The 25,281-nt window shown below is 46.8% G+C and overlaps 1 protein-coding gene across 2 annotated transcripts in view; it reads right to left on the bottom strand.

Moving 5' to 3' along the window:
* RELL1 (RELT like 1) overlaps positions 1–25,281 on the bottom strand; it is a 117,678-nt gene that overhangs the window by 42,974 nt on the left and 49,423 nt on the right. For both annotated transcript variants that reach the window (XM_085642289.1, XM_085642288.1), the window contains exons 3-4: positions 4,447–4,521; positions 805–877 (exon numbers count right to left, since the gene is read on the bottom strand). In XM_085642289.1, coding sequence (XP_085498415.1) covers positions 805–877; positions 4,447–4,521 — 148 coding nt within the window. The remainder of the gene's footprint in view (positions 1–804; positions 878–4,446; positions 4,522–25,281) is intronic.

Below are 25,281 nucleotides of genomic sequence, written 5' to 3'. Positions count from 1 at the left end.
ACCCTGAAATTCACCTTCTATTCGTAATTGAAATAAGTACAACTTGCGCCGCCATAGATTTCAGATGTCATTAGTGATAAGCAGTGCATTCCAGAGGTGCAAGTTATACTTATGTCCGTTACTTACAACTGAAGTCATTATCAGTTTCGCCCACAAGATGGCACTATCCACATGTGCTAGGGGTATAGTTAGTTGAAAGTAAGAGTAAGGGGATGTGAGACAATGACAATAGACACTGTACAGAAGAAAAACAAATTGATTTCTTTACAAAGTAGTCATAGTTTAAACAAAGAGCAGGCAGTGTCCTCTTTACATTCACAGAGAGAGAGGGGAGGCCGGCCACTACAGACACGTAGGAATTACCTACACGAATAGCAACAAGAACAGCTGTTTTGTTCAGCATGGTCTTCAATGAGCTCAGTGGTGAGGAGTCTTGAAAATGGAAAACCAGATGCGCACGCAGCTGCGAGCAGCCCTTCACATTGGGTCACATGTTCTACCTACAAACTCCCTCCGACAAAACCATCTAAGGACACCTTCTGCGACAACCAAAATGATGAATGTAGAAATTCCACCTTTCTGGCATGATTTCCACATTCATAAATGCACACTCACTATCAGTAATTTCTATGTACAAAGTCGTACAACATATTTCACAGAAAATGTAAAACATTTGCTTGTTGGTTCTGTCATTGGTGCATTATAAAGAATAATTGATAAATCGGGTCATGGAAAAATAACTAGCAGTCAAAAATACCTGTTCCAATAAAATCACAAACAAACGAATTAAAGTATCATTCTTACCTCTCAGGACAGATACTATTGTCACCAAAGACAGAATTATCGGATACCATTTCATTGAAAGCATCTGTATTTGCTGAAAAATGGAAAAGAAATATTATACCAAATGATAATCATATTTGGTCGAAACTATCATTGACGGGAACTAAATAAAGATAATTGGTTAACATACTTTAGTGACTGCCTGCAGCAGACTCAGCTTGGCCTGCAAGCACTGTGGGATGCACTCTTAGTACCCCCAATCTGCCAACCTAGATCACCCCTGCAGTGCTTTCATTTCATTTATGTTGTTGTTTACTGGATCTTATACCGCAAGCTGGTATGCTCCTCAGTGATTCTACTGGTGTCAATAGCTGGTGTTCTTGCATTTTCGCTTTTTGAGTCGCACAACTTTAACCTTTATGCTTTAGGTCTCGCTCAGTAGTGTTGGTTCACCTTTGAGCCTGGCACATTCATTAGGGGCCCCTATTATACAATGTAGCATATTCCGTCTAATTCATATACCACTGCTAACAGCACCTCCTTGATGTCACTCAGACCCATTCAAGGTCCAGCACTTGGATCTCATGCTTGCCTACTTCCCGGCTCCATACAGAGCACCTCTCTACCGTATAATCCAGATCCGGCCTCACATCTGATTCAGCCCTAGGAGCTGAGCACCTACCAAACCAAGGAGGGTCAGCCTTACATATGAAGCAACAAGGAATGATTCAAGTGGCAGGTAGGCGCTACACCTCAAGCACTTGCTGCTGATCTGCAAGCCAGTTTAAATTCACCAACCTTGTACTAACCAATAGGTTGCCAACCAGGGTTGGCCGGTGGTAGAAAATAGGGCCGGGCGGGCGGTTGGGCTCAATATAAAAGTGGTTCACATTGGTGAATTAGACAGCTAAAAATATAGGGGCCCACATTTGCAATCAGGGGCAGTTCCTCTTCTTGTAAAAACGGCTGCATAGGTATTTTGCAAGGTATGGGAGGCTGCAGGCATTTGTGCTTGCTGCCGGCAATGTTTAATTCAAAGGCGGCGTCACCATAGAAAAAGCTCGATTTGCTGGGTATGACGCTGAGATTGCGTTGGACTGCCTGCCAAATTTGGGATGACATTATTTCTGCTGGCATCCTTAATGTGCAAGTCTGCAAAGGACTTGCATGGTCTTTCGTAGAAAAAGCCAAAAATATGAATTTTGGTTTAAGTGTCTCAGTTATAAGAAAAAACACAAAGTTAAAAATAAAAGTGAGTACACATTTTGAATTTACATGCAATTATGTGTTTGGCAATTAGTCTTAAAACCAAAAGGTTAAGAAAAGTGCTAATTTTTCTATTTCTTTGTTTTTTATACAGGCTCTAACTCTTGCTGTTAGGTCTCCTAATAGGGGTTTGGGGGGCAGCCGACCGGAGGGAGGTCTGCCCCTGGGCAGATTGGGAGGGGCAGGGCAGGCCGAGGTCCTGCCATTTTGTTTATTTGGGCTGCACAGGTCTATAAGGTTAGGGTGCATTGGGCTCCCAGCCACCATTTTAGGTTTGGTGACCTGGTGGTTGGGAGCAAAGGCGTAGTGTTCCTCCCTCCCGACCCTATTTTTAATTGGATTTGAAGGGGTATTATTTGAAGCAAGTGTTCTGGTTGGCTTTGATTAGGACAGAAGTGCAAGGGGTAAATAGTGCTGTCGCTTGGAACAGGGGCTTGGCGGGGGGTTTGCAAAGTTTACCAGGGGTTGACAGAAGTTTGGTTAGCGTTGAAAGTTGGGAACATGGGCACGGAAAGGGTAGGCAGGTAGTTTAAAGTTCAGTTGTAGACGTTTGGTTATTTACAGTTTACGAAAGGCAGCCATAGGATCTAGGTTTAATAGAATTGTATATTATAACTGCAGTACATTGTAATGTTAGTAATATGTTGGCGGCAGGGTGGGGGAATTATGAGGGGGTCGTAGGGGTGGGGGCCGTGCCAGGAGTCAGATATCGGATTTATGGTGAGATTTTTAGTTTTGTAAGGCTGTTGCCAGGTATGTTATTGTAATGTGCACTTGTTTCAATGAAGCAGCCTTTTTCACACACAAAATGGTGTCGTCTCGTCTGCTCCCTCCTCCCAACCATAGTACCTACTCATCACTTCTCCCTTCCTCCTATTTAACTTACCTCCTATCTCTAACCTCGCAATTTAACCATCCAGATCAAAAACCTTTATCATAACACTGTGTCGAACTCTAAACTAGTCACTCTATCCTTAAGTTTAACCTTAGCAGCCTCCTATATTTTACCATAACCCTAATCTCACCTCTAACATTAATCCGATCACTAAGCCGAGGTCTCACAGTGTGCATAACCCCTACTCCCTTACTCTACCTCCATCCCTTCCACCTTTCCAAACCCCAAGGCACATCAATATTTTTTCAACATTTTGTTTTTCTAACTTTTTATTTCGAAATTCAAACCCAATTACCGAGTGTAACTTGCCAGCAAACGTATTAAGCCTGAGTGGGCTAAGACTCAAAGGAATGAGGGTCTGGAGGAGGGGGACAAACTCATGGAGGGGTGGATATAGGGCACATGGGCGTAGTCGTCTGGCTGAAGTTACAAAAGAGAACAAAAATAAGCATTGGGTGAAATAGAGACATGAGAGCAGGACATGGGGGTAGGTTACACCACCTGCTACAGTGTTCGTCACCTGCAGACGGTCATGCCACACAGGTGGGGCCTACTGCATTCGAAAGGAATGTTGCCACATTAAACCCCAATACTAAAAGAAGCAACTTTTTTCAAGTGGGTGCGGTAAAGACCTTACCTTCGCCACATAGGTAAGACCGTGGTCCAACCATGAAATCGCAAATCTGGCCTTTAGTCTTTTTCATTGATAATGAAGAACAACAGAACCATTCTGATTGGTTATGCCAATGAAATTCATGCATGATGAGGTCTTTGAAGTGCATCCAAAAGGTAGGCTTAAGAAAGAGTGAGTTCTCGTGGGATTTCAACACCATTAAGTAAGAGACAAGACAATATTTGAAAACAGATGAAATGACCTTGGTTATCACTAGCACCTCAATGAGATGTTAATTTGCAATCACAGAAACTTAAGGAAAAGGTTAACACGAGGTCTTCAAGTCGGCAATATAATTTGTGTTGGACAATCTGCGAGTTTCTATTGCCCTAATACCAGATGTGGTGCTCGTATGAACCCCATTCTCTCCCTGGGATGGACTTTGATAGTTTCCGATTATCGATTATATGAGGGAAGTTTAAATATACAGCACATCTTTGTAGGTCTGACTTACTGAGTGTTAGAGCCTATCCCCTTATTCAAATGTGGAAAAGGCACAAAAGAGCACTGCGTGCTGCAGATGATTAGCACAATCCAATGGTCATTTTATCGTAAAAGACAAAGTCCACGGTGCATACACCAGAAAGTAAAGCCGCATGGCTTGCTTCCACCAAGGAGTACGGCAACGTAATGATGGCTGGAAATAATGCTGCTGATAATTATAGTGTGGGTGGTTGTACACTGTTACACAACTCAATTTACATTTGCATTCCAAAATTGTAAACACATTTTGTGAAACATTTTATTTAAAGTCGGCCAACTTCGGTTAGAACGAAAACTGCGAAAATTCTTGGCGGCTTTTTTTTTTTTTTTTTTTTTTTAAACTTACCTTCATTTTTCATAATGCAATTCACGATCTGCCCCACTGTGTCATTATTGCCGTCAGCTATCGACTCATTCATTTCTATAAAAAATATGAAGTCAACATAATCAGAAAATGAGCCGAAGGATAATCTTCGCATTACAAGCAGATCGACAGGTACAGTTTCTATTTACAATCTCTGAAAACAAAATCAAAATCCGCAAACCGACTTCTGTAACATGAAGTGACTCTGCAGGATATAGTATGAAAGACTAGGGGCTTGAGTGAGAGTCTGGTGGACGGGCACTCATTCACAACCGTGACCGATATCCAATCCGCCTTATTACAAGTGCATTGTGGGGTTATCCATTTTCTTTGTGATGGAGTATCCGTCCTCGAAGGTCTAAATCAGACCCCTATAGGGTATATTATCGAAGCTAAACACAAAAGGTCAAAGCTTCACCCTTACTGTCCTACACGTTACCTCACTGACATTCACCAAACTGATGCACTTGTTTTAATCTTTATATACACTACAAATACTCCGCGCATCATCTTTCACTTTACTGAGCTCAAAGAAGAAATGTAAAAGGCAAAGGCGGCGCTTTGAAAAAGCGAGGGAATGTAACAATTTTAGAAGACAACACAAGGCTTTTGAGTCCTGGTTCGGTTGTGTTACGGTATCCAACTTTCAGGGGGAGTCCGATTATCTGGTTTGCGGCCATCTTGGTTTTTATGAAAATTGGATTTCCTGACACGGTATCTTCCTTGAATAGGTGACTTATCAATAAGAGCCAGGTGAGATATAACCAGGACTAATGCTAATCAACATTGTGCAAGTGAACAAGTAAAAGGACGATGTCAACCTATGGTAAAAGCAGAGTCATACGTTCAAGTGACACAACATTAAGTAGGATGCAAAAGTCGCTTAACAATGGTGCATGAAGAGGACCGGAAACCGTGTGGAGAGCCAGGAAGGGCACGACAAATCGGCATACTTCGTGCCGTTCACTATTCCAAGCAGAATCAGTAGTCCATCATCAACATTTTCCAATGCTCAAACAATTCATGAATGCACAGGAACAACAAAACAGGAGCTGTTTTTGGTGGTTCTGTTTTATTGCACTATCTTTAGTCGAAAAATGGGTACTCGTCTCAAAAGCGAAGACCAGGATGCATTTGGGCTCAAAATTGTGCAAAATGAAGGATTCGCATTTCTTGTAATTAGGGTTAATTCTGTGTAATTTTGCACAAAATGTTTGTAATTGCGTGAAACCAAATAATCTACATTTCAACACCCCTAGTGAATACCCATGGTCTCCTGACTGTGTGGGTCTGCCACATTTCCAGTGGTTTCCATCAACTTTGGAACATGCTTGTTTACACAAAAATACACCTTATTGGCAGATTTAGATCTCACCTATGCGAGAGCGATTGTTTTTGCCATTGTGTTTTAGCCATGTTATACACCAGTCCGGCTCAGCCACAGCTACTGCGGGTAAGAGCGGTGGGGCCGGCTGTGGGGGGTGGGGGGGGGGATTTCAAGAGACTACCACAAGGGAAAATTAAATAAATAATTATTTTTCCCTCGCGGTCGTTTCTCGAAATCCCTCCCTGCCAGCCCCACTGCCCCCACCGCTCTTACCTGCAGTTGCCGCGGCTTCTGTTCAGCATGGCTAAAAGTTAGTGGCGTAGAGAAGAGAAGAGTGGAGTGTCATGGAGTAGTGTGTCGGAGAGTGTTGTAGAGTAGAGGGTCGCAGTGGTGTGGAGTAGTGTGGCGTACAGTGGAGTGTTGTAGAGTGGAGTAGACTAGAGTGGAGCAGACCAGAGTGGAGCAGAGACAGTGGAGTAGAGTAGCATGGAGTAGTGTGTCAGAGTAGAGTGGAGTGGCAAAGAATGAAGTAGTGTCAGAGTGGGGTGTCACAGAGTAGAGGGTCATAGCGTGGAGTGACGTAAAGTGGAACAGAGTGGATTGGAATACATTTTTGAGGTGTAGCGTGGAGCAGGATGAAATGGCGTACAGTGGAGTTGAGTCACACTGAGTGGAGTGAAGTAGGGTAGAGAGGAGTAGAGTGAAATGGTCCGAGTTGCCGTGGAGTTTCGCACAGTGGAGTGGTCATTTAGTGTAGTGACAGAGTGTTGTAGAGTGGGGTGGCATAGAGTGGAGTGGCAGAGTAAAGTGGCGTAGAGTGGAGTAAAATGTAGTGGAGTGGTGTGTCGCAGAGAGGAGTGGAGTGTCGTAGAGTGGACTAGAATGTCAGAGGGGACTGAGGTAGAGTAGAGTGTCAAAGTGGAGTGGCATAGAGTGGAGAAGAGTGGATTTGTGTGTCAGAGTGGAGTACTGTCAAAGTGGAGTGGGATACAGTGGAGAAAAGTGAAGTGGCATTGACTGTCATGTTGTAGAGTGGAGTGTCGTATAGTAGAGTAGAATGTGAGAGTGGATTGGCTTGGAATGCCATAGAGTTGAGAGGCATAAAGTGGCATGGAGGGCTGTGGATTAGATTGGCATAGAGTGGAGTGGCATAAAGTGGAGTGGCCTAGAGTGGAGTGACAAAGAGAAGAGTGTTGTGGAGTGGAGTGGCTTGGATTAGAGTGGCGTAGAATGCGGCAGAGTGGACTGGCGTACACTGTCAGTGTGGAGTGGCGTAGTGTGTTTCACAGTGGATTGGCATAGAATGCCATGAACTAGAGTAGTGTAGAGTGTCCCAAGGTGGAGCATCGCAGAGTGGAACAGACTGGAGTATCGTAGAGTGGAGTGGCATAGAGTGGCATGTCAGAGTGGAGTAGTGTTACAGAGTAGAGGGTCAGAGTGAAGTGGAGTAGTGGCAGAGTGGAGTGACAGAGTAGCACAAATTGTCGCACAGTGGAGTTGAGCAGTGGAGAGATGCAAAACGCTGTAGTACAGTGTCAGAGTGGAGTGTCGTGGAGTAGCTTAAAGTGCTGGAGTGTAGCAGAGTGTAGTAGAATGGAATGTCATGGAGTGTTGTAGAGTAGCGTGGAGTGGCATACAGTTTAGTGCAGTAAAGTGTCATGGGCTAGGAGTGGCATGGAGTGTTGTAGAGTGGGGTGGCGTACAGTGTTGTGGAGTAGCATAGAGTTGAGTGCTGCAGAGTGGAGTGTTGTACAGTGGATTAGAGTGGAAAAGCAGAAGGGGGTAGAGTAGAGTGTCAAACTGGAGTGGCATTGAGTGGAGTAGTATGTCACAATGGAGCAGTGTCATAGAGTGGAGTGTCACAGAGTTTAGTGTAGTACCGTGAACTAGAGTGTCAGAGCGAAGTGGGAAAGAGTGGAGTAGAGTGTCAAAGTGGAGTGGCACAGAGTGTCACAATGGAGCAGTGCTGTAGAGTGGAGCAGAGTGTCGTGGCATACAGTGGAGTGGCACAGAAAGAAGTGGTGTGGCGTACAGTCTCGTAGAGTTGAGTGGTGTGGCATAGAGGAGAGCAGCACAGAGTGGCGTGAGGTACAAGAGAGTAGAGGTTCGTAGAGTGGAGTGATGTAAACTGGAGTGACGTAGAGTGGAGTAGAGTGTTGTGGAGTGGTTAAAATGGCTTTGAAGGAAGTGGCATAGAGTGGAATGGAGTGGCGTAGAGTGGAGTGTCGTGGATTGGCATAAAATGGAGTGGCGTAAAGTGGAATTGAGTGCAGTGGCGTAGAGTGGATAGAATGGAGTGATGTAGAGTGTAGTGGTGTAGAGTGGAGTAGTGGAATAAAGTGTTATGGAGTGGAGTGTTGTATAGTGGAGTGTGGTTGAGTGGCTTATAGTGGCACAGAGGGAAGTGGCATAGAGGGGAGTAGAGTGTAGTGTAGTGTGGTAGACTAGAGTGGAGTGGCATACAGAGGCATACAGTTACAGAGTGGAGAGGAGTAGAGTGGAGAGGAGTAGAGTGGATCAGGGTGGAGTGACGTAGAGTGTGGCAGATTGGAGTGACACAGAGTGGAATGGTGTAGAGTGCAGAGGTGTAGAGTGGAGAGGCGTAGAGTAGTTGTTTAGTGTAGTGGAATTTAGTGGTGGAAAGTGGAGTGGAGGCACGATGAGTGGCACAGAGTGAAGTACAGTATCGTAGAGTGGAGTAGGCCTGGTGAGGTAGCACATTGCTATTACATACAACACATTTTCAATTGAAATGATTACATTTGCACAGGCCTACTGTTTTACTGATTAAACTATACAGCGCACAAACGATACTGTGTGGAAATCGCCATCACTTCGTGTATTGATTTGTTTTGATCATATTAAAATATTTGTTTCCACCGCACATCACAATTACAAAGAAATTTGCTTCATTTGTGCTTTCCCAATTCTGATATTCTGCCACATTTGTGCAGTTTATTTACTGACATTTATATTTCAATGTTTGCTAGAAAAAAATAACATCGTATACAGCATTTCCATCCACAGACCTAGTAATGTCACATAAATCCTAATTCTTTGCAGTCAGAGAAAGACAAAAAAAACACCTTCATGGGAAGACAGAGCCTAACATTTGACTTCTGTGTTTGAATGCTCAGCAAATGGAACAAGATAAAAACAAAATTTAAAAGCCTCTTTAATGCTCATTCACTTCTGAACTCCAGCACTCCTACATTCAGCGCCAATGGCATGGACGTCAAATTGATTAACAGGATTGTCCAAGTTATGCTAATAGTAAAGAGCACTGACCAAAATAAACACACTCGTAGGCAAGGCTGATTGGCTTGTAGTTGCAAAGATAAGTAGAATCATTTGAGTAGAAAGAAAGGTGGCTGGAAACCTTTTCAAAGAAATACAACACGTTTACTGCTGTCAACTAACATACAAGGGAGACAATTAAAACACATGTACTCTTGTGGAGTGCCTCATGAAAAAAGAAAAAAAAAAAAAAAAGAGTTCCCATAAAGCAAGCACTAGTGGAGCCAGTTTGAGAGGTGGTAAACAGGCTATGTATGCTCCATGGGAGGGACAAAGACATGCTGGACAGCCCAAAAAAGATTAAGGCAAAAAACAGAAATCAAGCAAATGTGAGTTACATAACACTAAAACAGAGGTAAGCAATTGGCAGAATGCATTTTTAGGGAAGCTTTCAGCATGTGTCCAATAGGTCTTTACAACCAGGCTGCTGTCAGTGCCAGTTACCGCTGGGGGGTGCGCGTGTGCGTGCGTGTCTCATGTGCTAATAAGAAATCAAATTAGTCCATGCATGTAAACCTGGATTTTCAAAGTTGAACTTTCTGTATAATTGTAGTAATGAGTGAATTTACATAAGAACTAAGAACTGCTGGCCAAACTAGTATTCCTGATAATACAATTGCAATTTATTGCATGGTGTTCTCCCTCTCAAAGTTTGGTATGCTACGGGGCAGTCTGTTACTTGGCTCATAGGTGGCACCAGCAAGCTTTTGGGATTTTGTTAGCCAAACCGACTTTCCAGGCGCAGGCACTGGAGTCATTACTCATAATGGAAAAAAGCTGAAGCTGCCACACATGATCTGAGGAACCCTAACACCACTTAAGTCACATTCAGAAACATCTCAAGAATACAGGTAGACTTCGAGTAGAGTCAATCGGGTGTCAACATTAAACCCCAAAGGCTTGGGTTTTTAAAGATTAGTCATTCACAAAGTAAACGACCTGCAGGGCTGGGTAAAGTTCCGTTGCATGACAGATTTGCCTCTGAAATGCTAGTAGGGCTGCATCAAATTCAGTCCCATGTCAGACCAGTGACCTCGAATGGTTAGTACTGCTGGGTACACTCAGACACAGGAAGCCCAACACTCAAGGCTGGATGGGATGGGGAAAGGTTAGTCACTTATGTGTCAATTATCCATCAGAAAGGGCAATAGGTTTGGGGCAGTCAAGTCCAAGTTAATCTCATACATTAACTGTGCACAAGCCCTACTGTATTACATGAAAATGCCTCAAGTTTGACACATTAAAATATTTTTACCTAAAACCAAAATTTTGCTCCTATTTTTAGATAGCAAAACTGAGGGGAAATAATATGGATTAACTTAATTAAGATACCCGACTTGTGGGTCTAGAGGCAAATTGTTGATTTGTTAAACCCTGCAATGCAAGTATAATTTGCGTTCATAAAGTTACACTGATCCCATTGTGTTAAAGTTGTGTTCCTCAGCGGCACTTATGTGCACAAAAACATCTCTGGCTTGGAATCAATTAGCCTAGAGATTTCTTTTTGAGTTATTAACTATAGTAAGACTGACCACCCCAACTATACATTAACCTACTCAAAGGGTCTCACTGGCAGTAGCAAAGTATTTCCAAATTCCTACCTGCCCGTTTTGCAACACAGAATTAAATTTGCTCTTTTCCCACACTTTTATTAGGCTTATATATTTTTGCAGCATAATTCTCCTTGGACCCCTGCCAATAAATTCTGTTTGCATTGGTTTATCTAGATGAGGCTCACTGATGTAGTGACCTGGGGACAGGGCACTAGGACCCTGCAGCTGGACACTGGGGACCCGAGGGCAACCGGACACCACATTCGGTCAAGCGTGTGGGGAGGGGCAGAAAGGGGATGAGAGAGAACGAGGGTGGACGTGGGCACAAGGAGCTCTGGCACAGAGAAGAATAAAGAAACGAAACAACACCTACCTGTGTTCTTTGTCTTCACTGGGGACACGACAACTGGCGATCGAAGGTGGGATCCACAGGAAGCAAAATAGTCGTCCTCTCGACCCGAAGCAGGCGTGAAGAACCAGGAGCCCACCCAGGTCCACTGGACGACTGAGGAAGAATCGCGACGATCGACGATCATCGCGCCGATTGCCCGATCAGAAAAGCCAGGAGCCCACCCTGGTCTGAGGAAGCAGTGAAGCGGAAAGCGGCGCGGGAGCCCACCCCGGCCGTGGAAAAAGTAACGCGGTAAGAAGCGCTGAAGAGAAGAGCAACTTAAATAATTAAAGCGCCCGCATGTGAAGCGAGAAGCGCCAGCACCATAGCGTGTAATAAGAGGACTGAATGAGAGAGCGCGCGTAATTTGAATGAACTCTCGCGAGAGCGGCGGCCATCTTTGAGTCAGGCGAAACGGGCCAATCAGAGCGAAGAACAGCGCAGCGGCCATTTTGAGGTCAGGCAGCCATTGGAATCAATAGAAAAAAGTGAAAAAGAGGAAAAAGGCACAAAAGAAGAAAAAGAACACAGGGGTGTGGAATTTCTTAAAATATCTACTTGTCCATGGGGCAGGTTGCTTCATAAATCTACTTGTCCTGTAACAAAATCCACTTGTCCCTTTGGTGCCATGTTGTGTGGCGACAAATTATGGCAGCAATCTCATTATATAAGAGCTCTTATATAGCCTCTCTGGTTATGCCAGGGCTCATACCATAGTAGTGTTTGAATACTAGCAATCCTTTTATGTTGCTACGTTTCCGCAGATCTACATACTGGGACTGAAGGTAGTGGTAAACAATAGTTCCAGGGTTGGAATGTCCTTTTGAGTCTGTGCAAACCTACTAACTTGCATGTTTTAAGGGTTTTCAACAACTCTTCTCTAATCTTTTCCAATACTGAGAAATGTTGGAAATTCACTCCTGACAATGGCAGACGTAAACCTTCTTCCAGAGTTGGGAAAAAAGTGGTTGGAGGGAAAATAAACTTGCAAACACTGGTTTTCGCATGAGCAAATCTACACATGCATATTTACTCATGCTAAAATGCAGTTCACAAATATTTTCTAGGAGTACTATTTGTTGCCCTATTGCTGTTAATTCTTGTGAATTCACGAAAGCCATATAGCTGCGCTTAATGCAAGGACATATACCAAGGGTGCACTTTTGAGACTTTCTTTAATAATTGGGCCCTTAATTTGGTCTGGCGTTAACCATGACCTTTTGTGTTTATTAAAATTAGCGCTCTCTTTCTTTATCGGCTGGCTTCACGGTGAGTGACAGCATTCTGTTCTTTCACAAGGAGCATATCGGCACACAAAGTAGTTTTGTTCAGTTCCAGTAACTAATATGGCAGCGTGCGTTTTTTTTTTAGACCAAAAACTATTTTTGCTTTTGCCAATGTTTGTTATAATGTTGAGGGTCCAGCAGCTCTCACATCAATAAGGTTTTACAAAAACCATGTCAAAACAAGTCACGCATTGTCAAAATTAAAAAGCTGACCATCATTTCAAACCTACTGGCTTTTCCAATGCTTGTTTATTTTTATGTTTCCCAAAATCTTATTGAAATGGGTTACACTGATTTTCTAATATAAATATTTTGGGAAAATACTAGCATGCATCAACATATTTTACTAAATGATGCTGCAGAGAAATGGTACCTGAATTTTTACAGTAGTTTAGCAAAACATTTTTTTCCTACTTTCATTTTTTAAGGAACATTTTATATTGAAAGCAAAGAATCATGAATCTTGCTTTCAAGCTTCTGCAAATATTTGCATCTAATCAGAGCATTCTGGGAGCATTTTGCATAGCCTCATATTGCTAAACTGAAACCGTGTGTACACATTTTTATACTGGAACCACTGTCAGTAGTGCAGTCAGAACTTACATTTACTGAGAGCGCTCACCCTAATAATAAAGGCTTTCAATGAATGCAAGGCTTTCAATGAATACAAGTTTGAGCAGCATTGACATATGCACACAAATATTAACTTAACTTCAGGCAGTTCCTTTCCCTGATCCTTAATGTGGTACTGCAAACTGGCAGCCAAAGGGTTTGTGCTGCAGGGGGTTGGGCCTGCTTGTCCCAAGGACAAAATGCACTTTAAAACTTATTGCCCTTGACCCCAAACAATATGTCCTGGGCGTCGGGCTATAGGAATTCCACATCCCTGAGAACAGCGAAACAAAGCAGGATACGGCGGAAACAAAAAGGACAAATAAAGAAAACATATAAAGAACAAGGGAGAAGGAAAATGAGCGACAATGAGGAGAAGACGAGCACGCAAGCTATATTCCGCAGGCCTCTACCGTTCAGCCTATCAGAGCCACAAGCGGGCATCCGGTGGGAGAGATGGATAAGGAAATTTGAGCGCTACATGAGCGCCACGGATGTCCCGGATAGCAAGCAGCTGCACCTGCTTCTGAATCTTGCAGGGGATGAAATAGAGGATCTATTGTTAACATTCCCAGCTGATCAAACGGCGGACTACAAAGGAGTGATAAAGTGTCTCACTCAGAAGTTTGACCCCCAACGAAATGTTGATTTCGAGAGATACACATTCAACGCCGCGTGCCAACAAGGAGAAGAGAGCCTAGATGACTTTGCAATGAGATTAAGAAAATTGGTCCCATACTGCGAGTTTGACAAATTTGACAATGAGCAAGCAATAAGACTGCGCATCATCGAAGGCTGTCAATCGGTGGAGATCAGAGCACGCGTCTTGAAGGAACCAACGACGCTGGAAAAAATATTGACCATGGCTCGCACGGAAGCAAGGGCCACAGAGCACGCCAAACAGATGGAGCTCGGAAAAGAGAAGAAAGTAGCGGTAGCACATCGAGTCACTGGGAACTCCAAAAAGAAGGAATTCCAGGCGCAGACTGTACCAAAGAAGGGCGAACAAACATGCTACCGGTGTGGCCTCGAATTCCCACATGTCGGTGCCTGCCCTGCCATGGGCCAAAAGTGCAGGAAGTGTAACAGGGACAATCATTTTTCAAGCACGTGCATGACAAGACAATTCAGAAGTGAAAGAGGCAGAACAATGAGACCACGGATGACAAGTAACAGGTACGCACGACACATGGAAACAGCAAATCGCAGCTCCTCCGAAGAAGCAGAAGACACGGCAGCTCCTGTGTCGGAAGCAAGACTATATCTCATGTCAGATGCACCAAGAGAAGGGAAAGAGACAGAACACATTCATCTGGTAGAAAAAAAACAAATAAAGAAGACAGCAACGGTGGACATCGGCGTAGGAAGCCACCAAGCTAAGTTTGTACTTGACAGTGGAGCAACATGATGTGCATGTCAGAATACCAGAAAATGAAACCACAACTATCACCGTCAACAGTGGATGTGTTCACTTGGGGTTCCAAAAGGCCAGTAGAAAACATGGGAAAATTCACGGAAATCTTGACATACAAAGACAGATTCTACTAAGAGGAAACATTTGCTCAAAGGAGACATCCCAGCACCATGCCTGCTCAGCAATGTGACGGCACAGGTGATGGGGGTACTAGCAATGACATACCACATGTCGGAAACAAAAACATCCTACAAGAACACCCAGCCATACTAAAAGGTCTTGGCAAGCTGAAAGGGAAACAAATAACATTGCACATCAATGAAGCGATCAAACCGGTAGCTCAGCATCATAGACGAGTACCAATACATCTCCAACCACAAGTTGAAGATGAAATAACAAGTCTACTGGCGTAAGACATAATCGAACCAGCGGAAGGACCAAGGCCATGGGTGTCTCCGATCATGACAGTTCCCAAGAAAAACACCTCAAAGATACGCATCTGCGTGGACATGAGGATCCCAAATACAGTAATCGCAAGGGAACGTCACCCGGGGCCACACCTAAATGACATAAGCTGCCTCACTGGAGCGTGCTGGCTCTCGAAGCTGGATTTGTGCAAAGGATACCATCAGCTAGAACTAGATCACCAGTCCAGGTACATCACAACATTCTCCAAGCATCTGGGCCTGTTCAGATATAAGAGGCTAAGCTTCAGAATCTCATCGGCAGCGGAGATATTCCAGGAAGCAATACGACAAGTGATAAGTGCGAAACAGCCTAAACTACAGGTGATGACATCTTGGTATTTGGAAAACAGACAAAGAGCATGACGCAGCGTTGCGTCAAGTGTGCACACAACTGGAGCAAGCAGGCCTAACATTAAATGGGGAGAAATGTGAGCTGGGGAGAGGGGAACTAGTGTTCTTCGGGCACATTTTCTCCAAACAAGGGATGAGGCCAGATCCCAGCAAGGTGGAAACACTGAAGAACGCAACCCCTCCGACAGACGTTGCGGAAATAAGAAAATTCCTGGGCCTCGGTAGCTACTGTGCGCGGTACATACATGATTTCGCCACAGTGAGCACACCACTAAGAGAACTGACTAAACAAGGGCAGAAGTCCATCTGGTCCCAGGAATGTCACAAGGCATTCGAAGAAATAAGAAAAGCAGTAATGTCGGTGGAACATTTGGCCTACTTTGACCCACTACTATGCACTGAACTGACTGTCGATGCCAGCCCAGTAGGACTAGGAGCAATTCTAGCGCATTTGCAAGGGAGAGACTCACAGAGGAAAATGGTTGCGTATGCAAGCAAAAGCTTAACAGACATTGTAAAGCATACTCACAACTGGAGAAGGAGAGCTTAGCAGTGGTATGGGCATGTGAACACTACCACATGTTTATTTATGGAAAATCATTTACAATAATAACTGATCATCACGCGCTAGTGACGATCTACGGCAGCCCATCAGTGAAAATGCCACCCCGGATTGAACGCTGGGGCATAAGACTGATGGACTATGATTTCACGATTGTGCTTAAGCCAGGGAAAGAACACAATCCGGCAGATTACATGTCGAGACACCCGTTGCCGCAGGTCCATGAGACGACATCAATGGCCGAAGAGTACCTCAACTTCGTACTGAAACAAAACACCCCAGTGCAGATAACACTACTAGAGCTGGCAAAAGAGAGCAAGGGCGATGCCATGCTGCAAACAGATGTGGACATCGCGAGAAAGCAGAGATGGAGGAACGTCAACAACAACTGCACCTGGGAAGCAGGAGTATGCAAAGAAGAAGTGCTGGCTCTCAAGAAGATCCGTGAAGAACTGTCTGAAAAAGACACGGGGATAATGATGAGAGGAACGAGAATTGTAATACCAAGCTCACTCCGGAGGCAACTAGTCAACGTGGCCCATGAGTCACACCGAGGCGTGGTAGCCACCAAGAAACTACTAAGAGTGAAAGTGTGGTTCCCTGGCCTGGATCGCATGGTAGATGAAACTATAGCGACATGCCACCTCTGTCAAGTGATAGGACCACCGACTAAGCATGAGCCACTACAAATGTCGGATCTTCCAAGAGCGGTATGGACAACATTAGCGGCCGATTTCTTTGGACCACTAGACACAGGAAACTACCTGCTTGTGATAATTGACGAATATTCACGGTTCCCGATAATACGACAGGTCTCATCGACATCAGCAACAGCAACACTACCGATATTGGATGACATCTTAGCAGCATGGGGCTCACCAGAAACACTAAAAACAGACAATGGCCCTCCATTTTCAGGAGAAGAGTTCCGCCGATTCATGGTCTATCTAGGTATAAAGCACAGGAAAATAACACCGCTATGACCTCAAGCGAATGGAATAATGGAGAGATTCATAGGGACCATCAAAAAGGCAGTTCAAAGGGCAAAACTAGCTCAGATATCACTTAGTCAAGCGCTGTGCCAAGTACTACGTGATTACAGAAACACACCCCACAACTCCACAGGAAGGTGCCCAGCAGAGCTAGTACTGGGAAGAAGGAGTCGGACGAGGCTACCGCAAATGGAAGCGACGGTGCCACCTGATCACAGCAGCATTACACATAGGGACAGAGAGGCGAAAGAAAAAATGAAGAGATATGCAGATGCAAAGCGACACGCCATCCCGTCAAACATACAAGAAGGGGGGAGGAGCCTAGCGCTTGACCAAGATGGCCGCGTGAGCCTTGAGCTCCCGCTACCCTCGCGCCCTCCTGCAATCATCCTGGCCTAAATCCTGATTTTCATGCACGGCATCCTGCAGATGAGTCACAGCTGGGGCGACTGACGTTATCCGGGCTAAGATCGCCCACCGGGGACCGGAGTTGTGCGTGGCGGAAGATTGCGGCCTACCCCCGAAGGATGCCAGGGGCTTGCGGTGGCAGGATGCCCGGCCACTAATTGAACAACAACGGCCTTGGGAGGAGTGAACTGACGGACGGACGCCGCTGCACTTTCACTTTCTCGCCCTTTGTTTGCTCAGGGTGGGGAGTGCTCCGTGCAGGCCCTCTATTGTCTGGAAGACCTCCACACGGTCCTGACTAGCTGCTGAAGTCCTAGTTGACCCGGTTTCCTCTAGCGGAGTGAGGGACGTCCTTTTGCGACTGACCGTCCTGCTATTCGAGATGTCGACCAAATCAGAGGCGGACAGGTCGAAGTCTAAGACTACCAGGCGAGGTGGCTATACCCAATCCAATAATATGGATCGTTATGCCCAGCACAAGGGGTCGCCTGGTGGATCGGGACAGTCGCTGGAAGCACAGAAGGCCGATTCATCCCCGGCCTCGGAGTTATCATTGCAGGATATCAAGGGCGCGATAGATGGGATGCAATCTTCGATTGGCCGGCAGTTCGTGACCCTGGCGCACAAGGTGGATATGATCTTGGTTGATGTCAACTTGATTCGCGCGGACCTGGGCAAAACCAACGAGCGGGTCAAGTCCCTGGACCTCCAGACCACTGGCCTCGCGGACGACGTCTCGGAGCTTCAGGCCGAGGTTCGCAAGTTACGGACCGCGAATGACCTCTCCGCCCGCCGGCTCGAAGACTTTGAAGGTCGGGTCCGGCGCAACAATGTGCGCATTATTGGGGTCCCGGAAACTTCCGAGGAGCTCTCCGTGGATTTACTCGTCGAGGACTTGGTGGTGAATCATCTTGCGCCTAAGGGCCTCGGCAGGTTTTTTGCGGTGGAGCAGGTTCACCGAGTGCCTGGCGGACGGCCTAAGGTGGGAGCCCCCCCGTGGCCGATTGTCACCCGGATCTTCCATTTTCGAGATCGGGACGCTATCCTGCAAGCATCGAGGGTGACAGGCCCGGTGCCTTTTCAGAATGCCTCTGTGAGCTTTTACCCTGACTTCACCCAGATGGTGCAGAAACAGAGGCAAAGTTTCCTGGGGGTGAAGCGGCGGCTTAGGGATATGGAAAGTATGCCATGCTTTTCCCCGCCAGGCTGCGTGTGGTATATGAGGATCGGACTTTCTTCTTCGAATCACCGGACATGGCAGGGGACTGGTTGGATGCACTCCCTCGGCGACAGCCCGGCCGGGACAGCGTGGATGGGGCGGAAGGCGACCGGGATGGACAGAAGTGATACCTCCGGTGTCGGCCTGTTTTGATTCAGCCCCGGACAGTGACTCGCACCTTATTGCAGTAATGGGAGGGCGGCGGGGGGAAGATAGGGGCTCTTTCCTCCCTTGGGGTACTTTTTGTAGATTTGTTTTTGATAGGGCGACAGGCACACTGCAAGTTGGGAGGCTTTGTAAGCTGACGCAGGGGTGCAGGGTGGGGGGGGATTCAGGATGTTGGGGTTGTTGTTTGGGGTTGTTGTTTTTTTCTTGCAAGGCGTAGCAATGACTGTCAGAATTGTCTTTGTGTTCAGGGATGGGGGATAGGGGCTTAAACATAATTAGCTGGAATGTTAATGGCTTAGGGGGATCGTATTAAACGGGGGATAGTCCTGCAATTTTTTAAACGGACCTCGCCAGATGTGGTCCTCCTGCAGGAGACCCACCTTATAGGGAATATGTGTTATGCACTTAACAGAAAGGGCTATAAATTCATTGCTCACTCGGGGTTTTCCTCGGGATCCAGGGGTGCGGGCATACTTGTCAGAGCTTCCCTACCATTTGAGGTTGACTCCACCATTGCTGATGATAGGGGGCGCTTTGTGGCCGTGGCGGGGAGGTGGGAGGGCAGAACGTTGGTATTGGTTTCTGTTTATGTCCCTCCTGCCCTGCAGGCCTCCACGTTTGCTGATCTGGGCAAGGCCTTGTTGGAACTCCCCGAAGGGATGCTAGTGGTGGGAGGAGACTTCAATGCGGTTGGTTCTGGAATGCTCAACAGGTACCCGCCCAGAGACACCGGGGGTGCTCAGAAGTGGCTTCCCGACTTTATTGATACTTTTGGTCTGGTAGATTGTTGGAGGCTGCGGCACCCCACTCAGAGACAATATACTTTTCATTCCGGGGCCCACGGGAGTCTCTCTCGGATTGATTATTTGCTCACTCTGGCGGCACACGCCTCTTTGGTATCTGAGGCTAGGCACATGGCACGGGGCATATCTGATCATTCACCGGTGTGGGCCCGTCTGGACATTGGCCGGGTGGTGGGGGGCAGGGTGGCTCCCATTAACCCCTGGTACTTTCGTGACCCCAAGCTGCGCAGCGCGTTGCTGAAGACAGTTGACCACTATTTTCGAGATAATCAGGGCTCAGTTGAATCCGCGGTGTCTTTGTGGGAAGCTTCTAAGACTGTACTGAGAGGGGAGGCCTTGTCCTTGGTAGTGGCCGCCAAGCGGCGGAGAGACGCCGAGGTGATACAAGTAGAGGACGAGATAGCGGCTTTAGAGGTGGCCTTGGAGGGGGATGTTGCGACGTCCACACTGCATAATTTGAGCCTGAAGCAATTGGAATATAGGTATCTGGTGACAAACGCCGCCAAGACCCTCAACAGGGAGCAGCAGGGTCGATTGTATGACGTTGGTGATAAGGCCGGGAAATTGCTGGCATGGCTGGATAAAAAGGAGCGTGTTAATCGTGTGGTGCCGGAGTTGTTGACGGATGGGGGAGAGGTTGTCACTGATCCGGACGGTATAGTTCGGTGTTTCTCGGACTATTTTCGTACGGTATACACCTCGGTCTCGGATAGGCCGACTGAGGACTCGTGTGATCTTCTGCGTGACATCGCTCTGCCCTGCCTTTCTGCCATTGATAGGGAGGACCTCGATGGTGATATCACTGTAGACGAAGTGGCGGGTGCTATCCGTGCGTTGCGCTCCGATAAGGCTTCGGGCCCAAATGGTCTGCCGATAGAGCTGTACAAGCTTTGTCCGGATAAGTTGGCTCCTCACCTGCGCGCCATGTTCGTGGAGGCGCGGGGGAATGGGTTTCTTCCGCTCGATCAACGGCTGGCGACGATTGTGGTAATATATAAAGACGGAAAGCCCCGGGATAAGTGTGGCTCCTATCGGCCGATCTCACTTCTCAACGCCGAGCCAAAAATCCCTGCCAAGATTCTCGCTAACCGCCTGGTCCGGGTGCTTGGCGACTTGATCCACCCGGATCAGTCGGGCTTTATCCCGCACCGTAACACTGCACTAAATCTTAGACGCCTCCATGGAGTGATTGCTAGGACGGGCACGATGAGAGAGCCGGCTATTGTGGCGTCCCTCGATGCCACGATGGCCTTTGACACGGTGGAGTGGGCATACCTGTGGGCTGTGCTAGCCAAGTTTGGCTTCGGGCCTGGATTTGTGGGATGGGTGAGGCTGCTCTATGAGGGGCCTCTTGCAAGTGTCGTGGTGAACGGGCGGGCGTCGGCACCGTTCGAGCTCGGGTGAGGCACCCGGCAGGGTTGTCCCCGGTCGCCGTTGCTGTTCGCCCGTTGGCGGCGTGGATACGGTGGCACCCAGATATACGTGGGATTCGTTGGTCGCCTGACCACGAAGACCGTATTTCACTCTACGCCGATGATATTCTGCTATACCTTGCCTCGCCCAAGAAATCTCTGATAGTGGTTTGTGACGTCTTGACATCTTTCGGTAGAAACTCGGGCCTAGTCATTATTTGGGGGAAGTCATACTTGTATGTCCTGTGTGGGGATGTCCCGCCTGTCCCGCGCAACTGCTCGATCCAGATAGCCCAGCAGGGCTTTTTGTATTTGGGGATCTATATTTCCACAGACCCCATTTTGCGCTACGAGAAGAACTTGCTCCCTCCCTTGGCGCGTCTGCGGCGGGATGTGGCGGGCTGGCGGCGATTGCCGCTTTCCCTCCTTGGCCGTGCCACACTGTTCAAAATGATGTCCCTTCCCCGTTTCCTCTATGCTCTGCAGAATACCCTTGACTTGGTCCCGGCCAGCTATTTCCGTGAGGTCGAAAGCCACCAGCGCGCGCTCTTGTGGGACGGGCGTCCGCGTATAGCGATCGCTAAGTTGACGCTTCCGTGGTACGACGGTGGTATCGCGCTTCCAGACATTCGACGTTATTACTGGGCCACCCAGTTGAGCGCGATTAACCATGGTGCATATGGTCCGGCGCTGAGCCCCGGCTTCGCCATGGACCGATGGTTGCTCCGTGGGGGTAATTACCACAGAGCGTTGTACTCGAAGTCGTCGGACTTCACCCTTACAGGGCCCACCAGAGTGGCCGTTCATGTATGGAAGGTGGCGACGGACTCGCTGGGCTGGAAGGGTAAGCTTACCCTTGCCACCCCTCTGTTTGACTCCGATATTCTGGGGAAGCTTTGGCATACAAAAGGGTTCGAGAAATGGGACCTGATCGGCATATCCAGGGTTGGAGACCTTTTGGTTAAGGGTAGGATAAAGTCATTCGAGGAGTTGCAGAAGGAATACGAGCTGGGGAGCACGGAGTTCTTCCGATATGCTCAAGTGCGCCACGCCTTGCGGTCAGTCCTTGTAGAAGGGGAGAAGGTGCCAGAGTCCTCTCCGTTGGAGGACCGGATCCTGGATGGCCATATGCCAGAGAGCACGATTTCGCTCATTTATAAGAAACTTATTAATGTTCGGGCGGATCTTCTTCTAGGGTTGCGCGATCAATGGACCAGGGATGGCCTTGAACTAGATGATGAGGATTGGCAGTATACAGTTTCTTCTCCGAAAGAGGTCGCTATCCCCGCGCGCCTGCGGCTGGTGCAGCTTAAAATTCTCCATAGGGTCTATGTGACGGGGCCCAGGTTGGTCCACATGGGTTTCTCTGAGGAGGGCTTATGTAAGAGAGGCTGTGGTATGGTGGGTACCTTCCTACATATTATTTGGGAATGCGGTGCGATTATGGAGTTTTGGAGGCGAGTCCACGAGGTGATGGGGGAGGTGACGGGAATTGTCATGCAGCCTGAGGCGCGATGTTGTCTCCTGAATGTCTGGAGTCCTACTGACCACAACGCGGCACAGACTCCGTGGGTGACCCTAGGGAACATGGTAGCCAAGCGCGATATTGCTCGGCTGTGGGGCTCCAATAGGCCTCCTACATTGACAGCGTGGATGGAAAACATGGACTGGAGCATGTTTAGGGAGAAGACAGCGTATTGTGCTCGAGGGCGCCCTCGGAAATGGGACTCTGTATGGGGGCCATGGAACCAGTACAGAGGGGACATATGCCTGCCCCCAGACCCGGACCCGCCTGAGGAGCAGCTTTCCCCTTAGCTTTCTTTCCGGCTTTGAATTTCTTGCTGATATGTGTTTGTTTTCTTGAGTCTCTGCCTTTCCCTCCTTTCCCTTACTATAGACCTGTGTCTGTTGGACGGAATGGGGCTTGTCCCCCCTGATGGGAACCTCTTTTGGTGCTTACAGTACTTATCGCCTTGTTTGTGTTTAGGGTTGGATTTATGTTTATTCAAAACAGAACCTTTGACTCTCCTGTCAGTAAAATGTGGACGCAAGCATGTGTTGAGTCTCTAAAGCCGCCGTACCTCCGGGTTGTCGGCTGAATAGCTGTGTCACTGATTTAAAATAAAGGTTTTTAAAAAAAAAAAAAAACATACAAGAAGGAGACACGGTGGTTGTACGTCAACGGCAGCAAAGAAAATCAGACAGCATGTTCTCCAAAGACCTGCTAACAGTAACAAGAGTGAAGGGCCCAATGATCACAGCGGAGTCAGAGCATCAGAGGATAACAAGAAACAGCTCCTACTTCAAAGGATTACAGGAGGAAGGAAAAGAAGAAGATGACACAGAGACAGCAGAAAAAGAAAAGCAGGTGCACCACAAGGAAGAAACAAGAAACAGAGAGGTACTAGAGGAAGAGCAACAGATGGAGGCTGGCCCAAGAAGAACATTCGGACGCCCAAAGAGACTAATAGAAGAAATGTAGTTCTGGGAAACATACTGAACTATGCCACGACAGACATGCATCCATCACCTACCTACACATCTGTATAGCGTCACTTTCTCGTCATTTTCTGTGACACAAGGGGGAGATGTAGTGACCTGGGGACAGGGCACTAGGACCCTGCAGCTGGACACTGGGGACCCGAGGGCAACCGGACACCACATCTGGTCAAGGGTGTGGGGAGGGGCAGAAAGGGGATGAGAGAGAACGAGGGTGGACGTGGGCACAAGGAGCTCTGGCACAGACAAGAATAAAGAAACGAAACACCTACCTGTGTCATTTGTCTTCACTGGGAATACAACAACTTCCTTCAATACTAGTGAAATTCTGGCGGCAAGGCCACATTGCTCGTTTCTAACCCGGTTTCTTTCACTTTTACTTGTCTCTGTGCTTGCGGACTCAATTTGCACACCAAGCCCAGCGTTTGTTAATATTAGGTTTACAAATTATGTCTAAAATTCCCTGGGTGTGATTACGAATACCCACAAATTTACAACTTTATAAATGTTCGTCACATGTTTAATAGTTACCACACCTAACCCCTCCCCTAAAAGCCTCCATGGTTTTCCAGCTAAAACTACATTTTGGAAAATCTGCCTGAATGATTTGTTTTCTAAGCCGTGAAAAAAATGGTCAGAAAAGTCCTTAAATTTAAATTATGTGAACCAAGATTAATGAATTCTCACCTTAAATCCGACGTTTTCTGATCATGGGTGTAACTTAGAAAAGCAAGATAGCCTAACTTCCTAATAGTTGTCAGACGAGAAAACGAAAAATAAAAAAAATAAAAAATCCTTGAATAAAACAGTAGGAAGCACCGATACACTCTTAACACAAATATTGACATTCATTGCACTACAGTGACCCAAATGTTTAAATGTATTTGTAACTCTAATAGTAAAATAAACCTATCAAGAAACATTCAAGGAAGGTTAAATGAAGATAAGATTATGGAACAGTTGAAAAGCGTTCCAATGTTAATCTGCATGCAACTTGAGTACAGTTTGCCTTGTTTGCTTTAAAACAGCCATGCTTCAGCTCTGTACCAAACAAACTATTGCCCTGATTTATATTTTGGGGGACGGGTTACTCCGTCACAACGGTGATGGATATCCCGTCCACTGAAATGTAAATTCTATTATATCCTACGGGATTTTTATTTCAGCCGCCGGGATATCCGTCAAAATATAAATCGGGCCCTATTTCTCAAGACTGCCCTACCAGAATCTTTCTATCAAAGACTTTAACCCATCTTCTCTAACATTACAACAAAAAGGAAACCCTACCTCATCCTTGTTCATCAACGGTTACCATTAACAACCAACATCCACCTACACCCCCTTGATCTCTGGCGTGCCAGGGGAATTAGAGGTTGAGGAACGTGGATGGTGTTACCACAAGGGGTATACCCATACAGGACAGCACCTTTCCACTTATTTCACTCTCACTTTGTATTCTCTCTTCATTGTCCATTATCTTGTGTGACATCAAGCCCCTTATCCTGTCCCACCCTTCAATGCCATCCCAATATGCCTCTACTGTCACTGCCTACATCTCTATCCAGCTCTGCCATCACTGTCCGTTTTCTGCCACTGCTCACCTCTCCTGTTGCTGTCCCCTCTCCAGTCACTGTTTACCTCTCCTGTGATTGCTCGCCCCTCCATCACTTGCCATTTCTCCTGTCACTACCCAGGCTCCCCGACTGCCTACCTCTTCCTTCAATGTCCACTTCCCTCACAAATATTGCTATCCACCATCCCTTCTTAGATCTCCTGTCACTACTCTCTTCTCCGGTTTACGCTCCCTTTGCCTGTGACTGCTCCCCTCTGTCACTCACAACCCCACCATCATTTCACTTCCTCTACCACTCACAGCCCATCACGCCTATGCCTTTCTCATTGTATTGTATTGTATAAATATTTATAAAGCGCAAAAAGACTGCGACCCTACGGGTATCCAGGCGCTCAGACAAAACGGGATCATTTAATACTGAGGGGGACAGGTCAAGGGATATTATGCTGCTGGAAAGAGCCAGGTCTTAAGGCTCCTCCTGAA

The sequence above is a fragment of the Triturus cristatus genome, chromosome 2_2 (assembly GCF_964204655.1).
Source record: "Triturus cristatus chromosome 2_2, aTriCri1.1, whole genome shotgun sequence".
Lineage (NCBI taxonomy): Eukaryota > Metazoa > Chordata > Amphibia > Caudata > Salamandridae > Triturus > Triturus cristatus.
The sequence above is the reverse complement of the archived record's forward strand: the minus strand, read 5'-3'. Positions and strand labels throughout refer to the sequence as shown.